The following is a 16,395-nucleotide window of genomic DNA, read 5'->3' on the forward strand; positions in this document are numbered from 1 at the left end:
AGTCTTATTCCACTATTACTTCTCAATTCAGCATCTCTGAATTTCATCTCTGAACAGCAAGATGTTACCTTTAACATCTAAAAAGCACTCCAGAAAACACGGCAGTCAAAGTCCTGAGACTCTGCAGTGTCTTACATAGTTCAACGTGTAACTTGTACACTGTGTGTGCTGAGCAACTATTTTAGATTTGGGTGTTTCACCCAAGGTGCACAATTCTAGACTTGCTATTTAGTCTTACTACAAGAAAAAATCCAATGACATAAAAAGATTATTTAAATAACTCCATTTCTCTGTATTTTAGATTTTTCTTGGAGAAAAGATCAATGGATTTTAAGATAAGGGTGGCAGCACAATTTTCTTCCTGTCCCTGCCCTGCCCACCTCCTGCCTTCCCTTTCATTCCTCGAAGATTTATTTGGGCTCAGCAATGACCAGAACCTGCCTTTGGGGACTTTGCTCCTTCATGAACATTTAAGACTAGTTATAAATAATCAGCTGCTGAAGTAAGCAACATGCTATAGTCCTGATATCAGGAAAGTATTTTTTATTGCTCTTGCAAAAGAAATGTGCTTCAACCTGGTCAATTATAAACCTCTAAAATCTGTAATTCATCTGTAGAAAAATTATATCCAACCACAATAGGTACTTTCTCAGGATTTAAACCACTAAGGATTTACTAAACCCTGGCATGAACTGATTTCCACTGACCATACCAAATAAAAGCAAGAATTCCAGTATTTCTTATTTTTTTTTCTGTCAAAGAGAAAAGATGCTTGCAATTTAACCTAGAATAGGTATATTTATCTTGAGGAATCCATGAGAGCTGCCTGCCCCCAAGGATCTCCAATTAAAGACTGAATCATCAGGTACATACATACCAAATCTACTAATGCATATTAAAATAAACAAACAAAAAACCCAAACAAACTTAGTTCTGGTTTCTTTCAACTTTTTTAGTATGGTACCATACTTTTTAGTATGGTACATACAGGTCGACTTTTCACTTTGGTCTGCAATATTACAGGATAAACACAGACCCTGATATCTGTAAAAGACAAAAGCTGCTTTTGCCACTGCTTTCAGTTGCACATGACAGTCACAACCCTTCCTGAAAACCGCTGCTAATCCAAATCTAGTTCAAAGTCCAAATCACTCTTGTGATTATACTGTTATCAGTTTTGGATAGCAATATTCCTTGAGGCAAAGAAATTATTTCCTTTTTGTAAGTGATAGTGAGACAGACTATTTTTCTAGCTTTACTTCAGTTAAGAAAGCTGCACTGATCTGTAATGATTAAGGTATGAAGTAAGGAAATTTTCTCCCAGATCAATCTTCTCTTCCCATCATTCTAACCAGCCTGTATTTAAAGAATCAAAGTGTTCAAGAGCTGAGAGAGACTGAGTGACATTTGCTCTATGAAATCCCAGCATCTTTTTCTCTTTTCTCAGACAGCCATTTCTTCAACAAAATTTTGAACCACTGTCACCTGTGACAGCACAGGTGAGAGGACTAAAATTCAGTATTCCAAAACTGAAAAATTCCAATGCCACTTGTTTAACACGGGCACTCAGAAATCAGAATGCTTATCTGCTAACACACAATATGAAAAATATTTTTATTTGACATGGACATTTACTTTTCAAGGGAATAAGACACCATAAAATAAATAAATGACAGCAAAACACAGATGATCAGATATAGAAATTTACCTTGCTGAGTATTCTGTTCTTGAGTTCGATTCACAGTGAGGTCTAGAGGGCTATCCTGTTCTTCCTGAAGGGAGTTTTCCGTTTGGTTCATTTGGATACTTTTACACATCAGACTTGGTTCAAATGATGAACCATTTCTGTTCTCTTGAATTTTGCTACTTTTTGAAATGTACTCAATCGCAAACTGACGGATCATTTTTTTCATTAATTCCTGAGCAACTAGGGGAATGTTAGGATCACAGTTCTGAGGAAGATCTAGAAATAAAAAACAGAGGCATCAGATATATTAAGAACCAAAATTATCTACTTTTCTTATAATAAATACTTCATATAAGCACACAAATGTTAAACAAGTACATGTGTAACAAACATATTAATTCAGATCTCTATCAGGTTTTTTTAATGAGCATTCCTAACTGGAAGTCACTTGAAAGAACATTTAGCATAGATCATTAATTCTTACCTTACTCCTCTATCATAGCATGCAAGTAAGAGTATGTGGGGTTGCATTACTTAGGGGACTCAGAATCTGTACTAATGGCAAATAAGTTGAATTTTCATTTACAGACTGCTCATTTTCAGTTTTGAAAATAAAGTATTTTGAATACAGCCATGGAAGTAAAATAAAATATGGATTAATACAGAAAGAAGTTACTTTCAAAGAACAACAACAAAAATAATTTTAGAGTGTAGTTGTAAAGACTAGTTCTCTTCATAACATAGAACAGTTAGACTTTTGAGGAACTGGTCTTAAAAAAAAAAAAGGCAAAAAGATTGTGTTCCACTCTTGAGATTATAATCCCCATTGTAGGATTGAAATGTCAGAACTGATATGATGCTACTTGAAATGTCCCATACAATTTGTAGTAATACAAGCAGTTTAATACAAACATAAAGTTTAAAACTTTTATTGTATAATCTTACAGGATTTTCAGGACATTTTCAAAGTGAGAGAAATAAAACACTTGGAAGAAAAGCTTTATTTCCCATTCTAAACTAACTATATCCTACTTCTGCTTGTGTATGTAACATTTCACTAGAAAAAGGTATCTCATTTTAGAAACAAAACAAAAAAAAAAGGATCAAATGTGATATATATTACTTCATTTTAATGCTACCTATCATCTAGAAAAAAGTTAAACCTCTTACTAAGAAGCACAGCTGAAACCATAACTATGAATCACCAAAAAGAATCCTAATAGAAGCAACAAAAAAAATGTAACTTAGCTTAAATAATGTAATTAAGAAAGTTAAAGTAAGCTGTGCTACTGCACTGATGACTGCAACACACCATTTCACAGGATAAGTACAACTGCCCATACTCGGAGATCTGTGTTTTCCCTTACACTGGCAGCAGCAGTACTCACTTCATTACCTCACTCCTCCCTTCAACTCTACACATGTGTCCACACAAATATCCTTTCAATATACCAACCACTGCCCATAGTTCATAGGTAATGAGTGAAACAGTTTTCAGTCAAGAAGGGAGAGGGATTTAAAGCAAGTGTGAAAGCAATGAACAAGAATTAGCTTTTAGGTGAGCCTGATTGCCTGGAGGAAATACCAAAGGACATGGCTCTGTAGTTACTGGGATAATAAAGTTAATCTGAAACAAACAGAATAGATGATAAACTGAAGGGTTTTTTCATGGAAGTGAAGAAACTGAAAGGGCTGGGTAGGGTAGACGCTTGCATGCAAAGGGTACATGGGGTACATGTCCTAACAGGAAGTTTGGAGGATCACACAGCATACTTGCTCAAGTACTTTATGCCAATGAAGCTTTATCCATCAACTATCAAGAGAGTGACTGCCAGCACTGATCAAGGAATGCTGCTCAGGTTTAGGAGGAATGCACAGAAGATTTTTTTGCTTGCTTGTTGCAGGTTTATTTAAAACATATTCCATTTTGAGAATTCATTTTCACCAACAGAGCACTGCAAGGAATTCCAAACCTGCACCTATGAGATCTCTGTCTATAGCACACGAGAGGGCAGCTGACTCACTGCTCAGATGCTTCCTGTCAAGACCTTTTGGCCGGCCTCTCCACAGTGCTTGATGAGGTACAGTGAAGCTCCAGCATTTTTAAAACATCTTGGCTTCAAGAGAACTTACCCGAGGCATGACAAACCAAATCTGCTTATGGTCAAAGCTCTAGCTTCCAACAATCTTTCAACCAGATCTCTACCAAAATACCTAAAATTGACAGGTGTTTCTTGAAGAGAGATATGAGGTAAAATTCTAAATGATGGAGGATACCTACAAAGATCTTTCCCCACCATGTAACCTCCAGGCAAAGCAATATAAACAGAGCATACCTATTCCTGATTCCTAAATAATGAACTCAATAAATGTTCAACTGGAGTTTACCATCCTAGAGACACACTTAGAAGTAAAGAAAAAAAATTCAACAACAGATACTGGAACAGTAAGACAATAGATGTACAGTACTGATGCACATGCAAAATACAAGAAAAGAATACAGAAAGTTAAGAGATAAAATTAAATAATTGAATTATCTAGGAACAAAATTGTTTGCATGACAGGGAAATGGTAGTTCCAGACAATGAAGTCTACTGATCAACAGCTTAAGCTTGAAAATGCAAAAATTTGACTGCCTATAATCAGAAACTCCTAGAAAATGAATTCTACAAAATATTATCAAGACTGAGTAGGGTCCTGAATGACCCTGCTTATACGGAGCAATTAGTTTGTTGCATGCACACAAGAAAAACTTCTTGGATAACTTCTGGGTAACAGGTGATCATCAGTGCAAATGGGAGATTTTACATCCTGGTGTGATCTGTGCCTTTAAGGAGCAAAAGACCAGAGAGTACAGGGGACCTTCCATCAGCAGGAAAACACAATAGCCTGGAACAGATTTCTCCTTATTAATCATCATCCTCTGCATCAATTATTACAAAACTGCAAGACAAAACTAATTCAGAGCTGTCAAGTTTTTACTGCCTTTCTATTCCACTTTAGACTCTTTGCACTGGTAACAGTCAAGCATGTATTGCTTTCAGACACTTGCAGGAGAAGTCAGCTTTTCCCTTAGGAGCAAAGTCATCTTTCACCTAGTCAGAATAATAAAGGATGTTCTTTTGTTCTTATAATAATTTCTTTAGAATTAGTATAATTTTTTTGCAATGATTTCCAAAAACTCCCTATGAAGAATAAATGCAGCAGAATTTCTTTTATATTTAACTGCTGCAGCTATTGGTAGTTCACAGATTTTAAGTTATTTTACTCTAAAAAAGTAACATGATGAGGGGGTGGTGTGTGTCTATCTAAGAGCATACACTCTGAAAGGTGTGCTCCTGGGTTGGGGTTGCATTTGAAGTCCTATTGCTGCTAAATGCATATTCAATCAAAAGGGTTTGAAAAGACTCAGGTAGATGAATCTGCCAAAAATGCAAATAGTGCTGCTATCACATTGACTGTTCTGTACTGCAAATCATTAACCTGTAAACCATGGTGGAAGTACCTTGGGAAGTCTCTAGTAAAACTGCTTATTCAAAGTAGTCATCTTTGAGGTCAAAGTGAGTTCCTCTGGATTTTACCTAGTTAGGTAAGCAATACTTCCAAGGATGGGAGACTCTACAACCTCTGGGTGGCATGTTCTACTGCTTGCCTGTCCTCATTTTTCCTTACATTAAAAAGAACCCTTCATTTCAACTTATTTACAGTCTGTCATTATCCTGCTCTGCACCATTGTAAAGACTTTGACCCTGTCTTAAAATTAGAATATCCTGAGATGAAAGGGACCCACAAGGATCATCGAAGTCCAGCTCCTGGCCCTACACAGGACATCTCCAAGAGTCACACCATGTGCCTGAGATTATGGCCCAAATGCTTCTTGAACTCTGTCAGGCTTGGTGCTGTGACCACTTCCCTGGGGAGCTTGTTCCAGTGCCCAACCACCCTCTGGTGAAGAATGTTTTCCTAATGTCCAAGCTGAACTTTCTCTGGCACAGCTTTGGGACTGAGGTTGACCTCAGGTCTTGTCACTGGTCACCAGGGAGATCAGTGCTTGACCCTCCACTTCCTCTCAAGAGAAAGCTGTAACTGCAAATGAGGTCTCCCCTCAGTCTCCTCCAAGCTGAAAAAGGCAAGTGACTTTCAGCCACTCCCTGAATGGCTTCCCCTTAAAACCCCTCACCATCTTTGTTGCCCTCCTTTGGACACTCTCTAATGTTTGATGTCTTTCTTATACTGTGGCACCCAAAACTGCCCCAGCACTCGAGGTGAGGCTGTCCCAGCCCAGAGCAGAGCAGGACAATCCCCTCCCTTGCCCAGCTGGCCATGCTGTGCCTGATGCCCCAGGACAGGGCTGGCTCTCCTGGCTGCCAGGGCACTGCTGGCTCATGTTCAACTTTCCACCAACCAGGACCCTCACATCCCTTTCTGCAGTGCTGCTCTCCAGCATCTCATTGGCCAGTCTGTTCCCCCCAACATGGGAAAGTACTTCACCCATCCTGTGATTCATAGTAGTAATTTTCCATTACACATGAGAAGTTTGTAATTAGACATATAAAAATTTAAAACACAATGAAACATATTTTGGGCAAGAAATTCTGAACTTACTATCACTACCAAATATTTCTTAATTGTTATCAGCAGATGGCACCAGATATACTTGGTATGACCTGAATAGATTTTTTTTTCGAAGATGTTTTACTAGGAGTTGTGACTATAGGAAAAACTTGCAAAGTTTTAAATTTGCATGCCTACATCTGTTAAAAACTCCATTTTTTACAGTCGTTATAAAATACAAGGCAGCTGTATTTAGTCCATGTATAACCTATAATTTGAATCCAGTAGAACAGTCTCTAAAGGTCTGCAGACCTGATGTTATTAGGATAAAAGAGGACTGAATTTGTCTGATGGAATCTGATATTTTCTGCTTTTGATTGTGAAGGTAACAGTCTGAATACAAGAGAAAAGAGTAATTATGTAACGTAATTATGACTAATTGCAATGATTTATTTTAATTCAAAGATCATATTTAGGATTAATAATTCCTCAGTTTACGTGCTGCACGAGCTTGTAACTATTCAAACCTATACTGTTAACTATTCTGCACATTAACATTATGTGTGATCACTAGACTGCAATGCCTGTGGTGACAGATTTGTCCGTCAGGACAATGAACAATGAATTAAAAGCTCCCAAAATAGTGTGGAACAACAGTATTCCATTAATCAAAAACCAGTATATTTTCACTACAAGCTCAACTGTATAACAGAATTTGGCTTCTGACACAATGCCAAAAGGAGTGAAAAGCAGCAAGGAATCACAATCCCCCTTGTACCTGCAATCCAGTTGTGTGAGGAGAAGGACTAAGAACACACGATTGCTTCTCAGTGTGCTTCATGAATTCACTCCATAAATTCACCCTTTTCACAAAAAGGCCACATTTTATTTTAACAACCCCACCTCAACAGCCACCCAACTGTCCCAGCGAAGCTCTTAGTTCTACTTGCAAAATTGTTCAGGTTACAACAGGAATACAATTATTTATTCTGAGGCATGTATCATGATTAGCTCAGCTAACTTGTTCTGTTCTCATAAACATTCTACCTTTTTTCTTCCTCTACTCAGGCTGCAATGTTCACTATTCTATATCCAGTCATATTTCTATGAATCCTAGTAAATGTAGTAGAAATTACCAAGAAAAGTAGAATCAGTGAAGAAAGTAACAATGCCGGGTAGGTGGTCAACACAAAAAGTATCTCCTTAAGAAAGGAGTGCAAACCCCACTAAACATTCTTTCCTGATGAAGTTTAAGAGGGACAGCAAAGCTGTCTGTCACAGAAGTTTATTGCACAAACTGTGTCAGTGATTACAGAAAATCATCCAGATTTTGAAAGGACAAATTAGATTTCTTAAGATTAATAATCAAAAGAAACTGCAGCTGGTTTTGGATGAAGTAGTGTGGGCAACTCAAAACTACACCTCAGAACGCAACACTTTTTTTCAGTCTGAGATAATGTGTGCATGATTACATTGTCATAGGTTTGCTAAATTAAATATACATTGTACAAGATGCATAACCAGCTTGTGACAGTTGCATCCCAAAGTAAACTACTAAAAGAACAGAAGAATTCAAAGTTAAATTCAGGTATATGGTATGGTATAAGAATGCCATATTTGTGAAAGGAAATATTTTAGAACACAACAAGGATATCTAGAAACAGTAAAGAGCTTTAAAAAGCTTACAGGAAAATTACTTTGGGATGGGAAACATGGCATTGAAGATACTTGACACAGCAGCCCAGATAATCTGAAAAGATTCAAGTAATCTCAAACATTCCCTCTATAATTTTTGTGCCTAAATTCCTTAACTTCTACATGAGCTTCTAATGTCTCAGTTGTCTCTTGGTGGATCATCTGTCCTGAAGATAGAACCTGATTCAAAACTCTTTTTCTTTGGTTTTGTTTAAAGAGGTCACATTAATATTGCATGGAAAAATGAGCTTCTAAGAAGACACAATGGTATTACTAGAAATACAGAAAATGAATAGTCCATGAACAAAATGTCTGATCAAGCTTTTAAACAACTGTGATTCTGTGATATAACAACGATCATATGTCACACTCTATAATACTCACAGAAAAAAAAGACCTACATGTATTTTTAAAGCATACTGTGTTTTTCCCCTTAACAAAACAGAACAGCTGAACTTGAGCATTGTGGAAGTGGAAAAGCACCAATCTAAGTCTACTCTGCTTACACCACCAAAAGGGTAGAGAGATGCCATACTTAGGAAGAAAGCATTTGGGTTTCAGACATTGTTTAATGGCAACAATCAGTGTTTGATGACAAGAAGAACTTTGGATTTGCTGATGTGCCTGCTGAGCACAGGACCTTCCTACAGACAACTGACTACAAAACTGGTCTCTCACTAATGCATAGTGAAGTTGGGTTCCTAATGGGAAGACCTTAGCTGTTTACAGCATTTCAAGAGTTTGCCCATTTTGGCAGGAGTTTATCATCTTTTCTCCTAGATTCTACAAATAGGCACATTTTGAGATCTTCTGAACAAGCTTCCTGATACAAAAAAAAAAAAAAAAAAAAACCAAAACCAAACCAAACCCAAACCCACAATCAAATCCCCTCAAACTAGTCTGCAAATTAAAAAAGTCATATATAAATTTCTTCAAAATAAAAGATTAACGGGACCAAGAAATGAACTCTCTAATTTGCTCAACAGTCTTTAGAGGGCTAAATTAGCTAAAATAGCAAGAGAGTAGATCATCTTGAGGAGTTTGCAAGCCAAACAAGTGTTACTCCATTTTAAAGACAGCCAGCCAAGAACTCTACAATTTTCTAACAGCAAAAAACATCTGGTTTGGGACCAGGTATAAGAGCTATTCCTTAGCTAACCATTCCTTAGCTAAACAATTACTGGAAAATTTTTTTATTCTTTTCCTCATAAGTTGATACTTGAACTCAAAAACCTACAAAAATTCAGAAAGCAGACTTGGGACTTTCTTAGTAAAACTCTTCATCTTCCTCCTAGAATCTAAACCAGTTACTTGAATACCTCATAAATTGGTTTCACATGCCCTTTACTATTTTTTTCCTTTTCACTTCCTGTAATTTGAACAACTTTAAAGACTTTGCTAAAACCTGAACTGAAGCAATATTCTTAGTAAATTCTTACCCAAGAATACAGAAGTACTTCAGAGAATCACAAAAACAACTGGAAGTTTCATTTTTCAATAGACAAAACCTCTTTAACCTAGCATTACTGATCTGGTAGATCAAACCGAAAGAAAATGCTGAAAGCCAAATGTTCTTTGTGAGAAGCTTCACTTAGAAGTCGTTCACACCACTAAGGTGAGGTCATGCCAAGTTTCACTTCTCCCATGATAGAAGTTCCTCTCAAGGAGTATCAAAAGAGATCATCTGCAGCAGGAGCATAAAGCAGGCAAACACTAAACAACATTGTACACATCAAGACCAAGAAGAGATCTGACAAAGTAGAAATTTGAAGGAATTAAAATATCTGCCTAGGGAGATGCCACACAATTGGGCCTGTGATGAAAATATAATAAGACTTTAAGAAGTAATGAGGTGCCAACTTCATTGGACATTTTATTTCAAATGGAAAATAGCTGGTTTGAAAGAAAGCCAAGACTCCAAAGGATGCACTCAAAATGCTATTGCACTCCATTTCAGTTCTTTAAAATGCAAAAAAACATGTAGACTGAGTAGACAAGTCTGTACAGAAGAAGATTTTACATACCCCAGGTTCAAGGACATAATCATCTCTCCTGCTACAGCAATTTAAAAGGGAGAAAACTAACTTTGCTTTTTTCTCCCACTTATGAAGAAGAGACAGTGTCTAACTCTAACTCTGTCAAAAGCAAGAGAGAGCTGTCACCCTAGCCATACTCAGCTATTCTGACACACACATACTAAACTCAAGAAAAATCTATTAAAAATGTAGTTACTGCATTCACAGTAACTTTATTGACATTTCTTCATTCACAAGAACTTAAGGAACAAAATTACTATTTTTGCTTTTGTGGACAGTGAGTAACCAAGTAACATTCATGAAATAAGCTGATTTATCATTCACTCATATCATTCACTGCTCTAACTTGATGATAGAGGAAAGAATAAGAACAGTCAAAGAATTAATAACCTACTAAATACTGCATTTTGAGAAGAAGTTTTATCCTCCAATTTGGATGTATTTGAAGCTTTCATGCAAGAAGATCCCAAATTCCATTTTGCAATCTGCAAAGCGCATTCTCTTGCCTAAAATGTGTTTCCCATTGAAAACCAGAAGTGAGAATTTGGGAACAGAAAATGTTTAAATGCTTCGGATTCCAGAGAATGACACCTGAGGTTGGCATGAAAACAAAGTAGCAGCTCATGGTAAAAAGAAAAATGCAATACAACTTATGAACAGGGATTCAAAAGAATGACACATACTGCAAGAGGACGAAGAGGAATGGCAAGTAGGGAGGGTAGCACTTCATTTGGTGATTCAAGTGAGAAAAAGATTAAGGAAAACCAAAGGAATAAAAAAGAGAAACAGCAGAAACATCTATTTTAGTAGATTAAAAAAAAATTACTGAGGAAACAAAATTAACCCTGAATAATTTGATTCTTCTAGATTTTTTGTCCTATTTCATAATACAAAAGACATGCTTTTATTACCTTTCTTTCGAAAGAGTGCATTTAGATAATTTTCTGCTTGGCATTCAATCTTATCAGTGTTGGACTGGCCCTGAGATGACAGTTCCTCTGTAGGCGTTGACTGTGAAGAACCGAAAACTGATGCACGATCCTGGAAAACATAGCAAGATCATAACATCTTTCAGAAGTTAGTCTGCTGGTAGTAAAATATACAATTAAATTACTGAGCTTTGAATGGAATAGAACCACTAAAATCAAACTACCTTGAGTCAAAATGTGGAATTAACTTATTTGCAAATTTCAATTCTCTGAATTGAAAATTAGTGTTGGGGAGTAATATTTAATATAATGCTCATACTTACACTGGCTGTTTCTTTGTGTAAATTACAGAAGGAACATTTCTCATCCATAGACCAGTCAGTTAGCTCTTCTGGCTCACAGTCTTAAAGGAAGAAAAGAAAGCTAGATGTTTTAAACAAGCAAAAAAATGGATTTTGAGAACAACACACACTTCCTAAAATTCTCTTAAATAAATTCCATTACTAATATGATATATATTTATTGGTACAGTGCATTCAGTCATATTCAATACTTCAGATATTTTCAAATTCTTGTCTGGCTTTTACAGCTCAACTTAAAAATGGCACAAAGTGCTTTCCTTAGAAGAAAAGGTAAACTCATGTCATTCAGTTAAATATCTGTCATAATTACTAGAGGCATCTGAATACTGCAAAGAAAGCTATGAATTGCAGGCATCATTCTTTTTAACTGAAGTCTGCAAACTTGTGGCAAACTAAGCTAAGAATTAGGATACAGACTCCTTACCATGTGAGCTACATGCACTATTCTTACAGTATTTTAATTGATTTGATATAACCACTATAGGCAAATCCAAGCCTTATACTCGCTTGTAGCCCTGGATTCATCTAGAAATGTACCTTTATGTGCTTTATCAGAAAAGGTACTCTGGTCTAGAGGGAATGCAGGACTTAAACTTACACTGCCTACATCAAGTCCCATCTTCTACTGAATGGAGACACATAATCTACCTTCTTTAAATTAAGCTCCATTTCAAAAATTAAGAGTTTTCAGCCAATACCCTTCACCTCACAAACACCAGTTACTTTAAAACTTTTCCCAAATCAACAGTGCTAGTAGTTAAAATAAAGCTTCTAATTTCTTGTTTAAAATTGCATATGGCAACTTATTCCAGTTTGCTTTTGTGGCAATTTTATTCTTGTACCCATGACCATTAACTAGGTATTCAGCACCTTGATGCATTTACAGAGACCTTCATTATCCCCTTAACACTTCATTTTGTGGCTAATCTAGTCCAACTGCTCTTCCTCACCAGATTCAACTCCATCTCTTCTGCACAAGTCTCAACTGAACACCTGTTTCCTGAACATGGGGAGCAACATCTCAAGATGATGTCTTTTACCTATACACCAGACTTCCTTACACTGCAGGCAGTACTTTTCCTACAGTATCCTAGCTATGCAGCAGCCTTTATTATAGCTGCAGTGTTTTGGCAGATGAATCCAAATATGACTAACGACAACACCAAGGTGTTCTCCATCCTGTTCATGTGCTTACAACCTAAAGAACTTTTTCACTCCCATTATTAGTTACCAGGTATGTTTCCTCCTTTTCTCCATACCACTAAATTACAGTCAGTTCTGTTTAGGGAGGTTCTTGAGATTATCTGCTTTCAAGAGCACATGATGGCAGCCTGATCTTGGCTGGCTGCCAATCTCCCAATCCACTGATGCTCTCAATCCACTGCCCCTCTTCAATGGGGCAGGGGTGAGGAAGTAAGATGGCAGGAGAGAAAATCGGGGGGAGAAACTTGAGGGTCAAGATGAAGACAGGGAGATCACTTACCAATTACTGTAACAGGAAAGTCAGACTCAGCTTGGAGAGAATCAATTTCATTTATAGCCAATAAAAACAGATTTGCATCATAAGAAAGGGAAAACAATAAACCACCTTACCACCCCCTCTTCCCCAGGCTTCAGCTTCACTCCTTCATTCCTGACTCTTCTACCTCCTCCCCCACCCCAAAGAGTGCAAGGAGGAAGGGAAACAGGCTACTCTCAGTTCATTACAGTTCCTCTCTGCCACTTCCCTCTCTTTTTTCCCTGCTTCCAGCTTGGGGTCTCTCCCATGGGCTACAGGCCTTCACAAACTGCTCCAGTGTCCTTCCTACAACTGCAGCTCTTCATGAACTGCTCTAATGCATGTCTTTTCCAAAGGACACAGTCCTTCAGGAACAGACCATTCCACAGAGCCACAGCTCCTGCCAGAAAAGCTGCTCCTGCATGGGCTCCTCTCTAGAGCTGCAGTTCCTGCCAGAGGCCTGCTCCAGCATGGCATCTCCACAGGCTGTAGCTTCCTTCAGGGCATCTCCACCTGCTCCAGAGGGTCCTCCAAGGGCTGCACTGTGGATATCTGTTCCAACATGGTCCTCTGTGGGCTGCAGGTTCTACAAGCTTCACCATGCTCTTCTCCAAGGGCTGCAGGGGAATCTCTGCTCCAGTAACTGGAGCACCTCTCCGCTCTTCCTTCTCTGACCTTGCTGTCTGCAGGGTTCTTTCCCACTGCCCACTGTCCTCCACCCTCTTCCCACAACTGCTGACCTCTTACTTCTTCTCAAACATATTATTAAAAAGGCAACATAAGAATAAAATTACTCTGAAAAATAAAGGTTCTTCAGTTGAGCACAAACATAATGTAAGTAACTCCTTATTATTACTTAAATCTAGTTTGCTCAGCTCTAAAATACTGATTTAGAACAGAATTCTGTATTATTGTATTATATGCTTTCAGGGATGCAAAAGAGCAATTTTTACAGATTGGACAGCTGATGTTTAAAAACAGACATGGTATTTTTCTTGGCTGGACAGTACCAAGAGATAATGAGTCACTTTTGCTGAATTAATCTACCTGTCCCAGCCCATTAGAGCTATTCCTTTAGGATGTCCACAGCATAAAAACAACACTATTCCCTCACAACAAGTTCACTGTTTTTCTTGCAACCATGAAAACTCTATTTATGAACCTTGAGATTCTACACTTAACTCTAGGACAGGCTTTATACTTTCAGAGAAGTTCTTCTGCCTTGGAATCCTGAATTTCCACTGGTAAAAGTCAAACTAGAGAGCAATCCTTGTGTGTTGCCAAAAAAAAGATCAAACCTTGAGACACATCAGCTCTACATAACACTAAACCCTTTTTTTAAAGCTATATAAATCATGTACAAGACTTATTAAGTCTGCCAGTGAGCTAAGCAAAAGTGATATCAGGTGATATACAAGTGATATACAAGATACATCAAATGTCAGACAGTCTCAGGTCACCCCCACAGGAAACATCCTGATATCAGTATTAAGTTTTTAACTACAGATAGGCAGCCATACTTGCAGAAAAATCAGAGGCACAGACAGCACTTTAAGCTGAATAAACTTTCCTCCAGCTGCATTGAATTTAGGATGAGGATCATCTTTGCTCCCCATTTTATCATGCTTGGAGTCACATGATGAAAGATTTGCAGACAACCTGTAATGCTTGCTAGCTCATGAGAAAAGTTGCTAAAACTGTGCAAACAGCATTTTAATACTAATCACAGTACAGATCATTACTTGAAACCAAACCCGTTTAGCACAAAGGTGTTAAACTTATTTCCATTTATTAAGAATAAATTGGTGAACTTTGACAAATTTTTTTTTTTTCATTTCTTAATAGGCTCACATTTTTGTTTCCCCAAACCACTTTTCCCAAGAAGTAATGCCACATTAAGTAAATTAATTCAGACATCTGTAGTACTAAACAGATTCCATGTTTGTATCTTAAAATATGAAATAATTGTCTAGTAAATCTAAATACAAAATAAAATTTAAAAATTCATCAAAATAAATATTAAGAATTCATCTCTTACTTACCAGTATTTTCTGATTATAATAATGTCCCAAAAGATTTTCCAGCTATTAGTGACAATTTTGAACATATCACTGCCTTTCTTTTTGTACAGCACTACTGCTTCCTAATAAGTACATTAAAACAGTTGATGTATTTATCAAATCCTTCATATTTTTAATTTCATAAAACCTCCAATTCTATTGGATTTGTGTTTCTAATAAAAGTTTTCACTACTAGAAATACTCCAAAAGAACATAAAGAAAAATAAAAGCTTTTGTCCTGTATAAAGACGATTTTTTCCTGGCAGAGAAAGAACTTTGGGAGCTGCTTTTTTCCAACAAGACAAAGCTTTTCCTCACTGGTTAAGAGAATAGAACCCCAGCACAAAACCCCCCCAAAAGAAAGTACACACATACCACCTGATTAGAGGAGCAGCTTTTTAACAGTTTAGCTAACTATCCATAAGTAGAATGTAAAGAACAACAATTTATATGTGAATTTACTTAGCTGAAAATGGGTGTGAGGAAAGGATTAGAAAGCCCTAAAGATTCAATGACATAAAGCCTCAGTTCAGAGCTTGAACCGAGGTCAAATGCCAAGAAACAGAACTTGACCCCTCTGCAAGCAGAAGCTGCAGAATCCAAGCAGTCAAGAAAACAAACTGGTGCTGAATAACAGTGACAAGAACCACTTCAGCAATTACAGAGTAAATCCTACATATAAAAGAATTTCAAGACACAAAAAAATGTTTAAAAGGTATTTTCTTGGAAAAGTGTAATAGTCTAGTAAAAGTGAAGTGTACCTTTTAGCATTTAGATTTGCCATTGCAATTTATTATTCACTGAAGTAGCTTAATACAACACAATATTTTAATCTATAAATCAAATACTATTTCAAGAAAGAACTAAGGAGGAAATGTATCAATCATGTTACATTTATGCACATTATTGATCTTTTTCATGTCACAATAGATAAAGCCAACAACACAAGAGAATAAAATGCTATTGTATCTAAGCAGAATACATTTCAGTCAATTCTCACACATTTCTGCACAAGAAAGCTACATTATTTCTTGAGGTATGTTTGAGGAAACACACTTTTGCTGCTAATGAGCCATAATATTGCATATTGACAGTATTAGTTCAGTGGTTAGGATGAGGAAAATAAACAGCCTAAAAGATGCAGTAATTCAGTCACATTGCTTAGAGTGTGAAACATGAGTTCTAATTCTACCAGCCATATTTTTTAACTAAGGCAAATTATTTACTTTGTATCTTGGTTGCATTACCTGTGAAATGAAATGTGACACTTAGGACAGTGGAAAAATTTGTACAAATTTTACTTGAGAGTTCTGTATTAATCTTTAAAACAAAATTCAGACTTCAAATCAGAAATAGCCCTGCATACTATACTAATGATAGAGCTGACCTCTGCTGTACCAATATAAACTATTTCACATGGCATTACTGAATTTACAGATATTATATCTATAAAAATGAACCAAAAGACAAGGTAGGCATCCCAACCTACCAGCAGCTCTGGAGCAGTTGGCACCAGAATTAAATCAATTTTACAGATGCCTCAGACATGGAAATAGGCTTTAATTGTTGAAGAA

The 16,395-nt window shown here is 36.9% G+C and overlaps 1 protein-coding gene across 7 annotated transcripts in view; it reads right to left on the reverse strand.

The window, feature by feature from the left end:
* LCORL (ligand dependent nuclear receptor corepressor like) overlaps positions 1 to 16,395 on the reverse strand; it is an 80,014-nt gene that overhangs the window by 38,185 nt on the left and 25,434 nt on the right. For all 7 annotated transcript variants that reach the window (XM_064711854.1, XM_064711852.1, XM_064711848.1 and 4 more), the window contains exons 3-5: positions 11,225 to 11,304; positions 10,884 to 11,013; positions 1,709 to 1,963 (exon numbers count right to left, since the gene is read on the reverse strand). In XM_064711854.1, coding sequence (XP_064567924.1) covers positions 1,709 to 1,963; positions 10,884 to 11,013; positions 11,225 to 11,304 — 465 coding nt within the window. The remainder of the gene's footprint in view (positions 1 to 1,708; positions 1,964 to 10,883; positions 11,014 to 11,224; positions 11,305 to 16,395) is intronic.

This window comes from Zonotrichia leucophrys, chromosome 4 (assembly GCF_028769735.1).
Source record: "Zonotrichia leucophrys gambelii isolate GWCS_2022_RI chromosome 4, RI_Zleu_2.0, whole genome shotgun sequence".
In the NCBI taxonomy this organism is placed as follows: Eukaryota; Metazoa; Chordata; class Aves; order Passeriformes; family Passerellidae; genus Zonotrichia; species Zonotrichia leucophrys.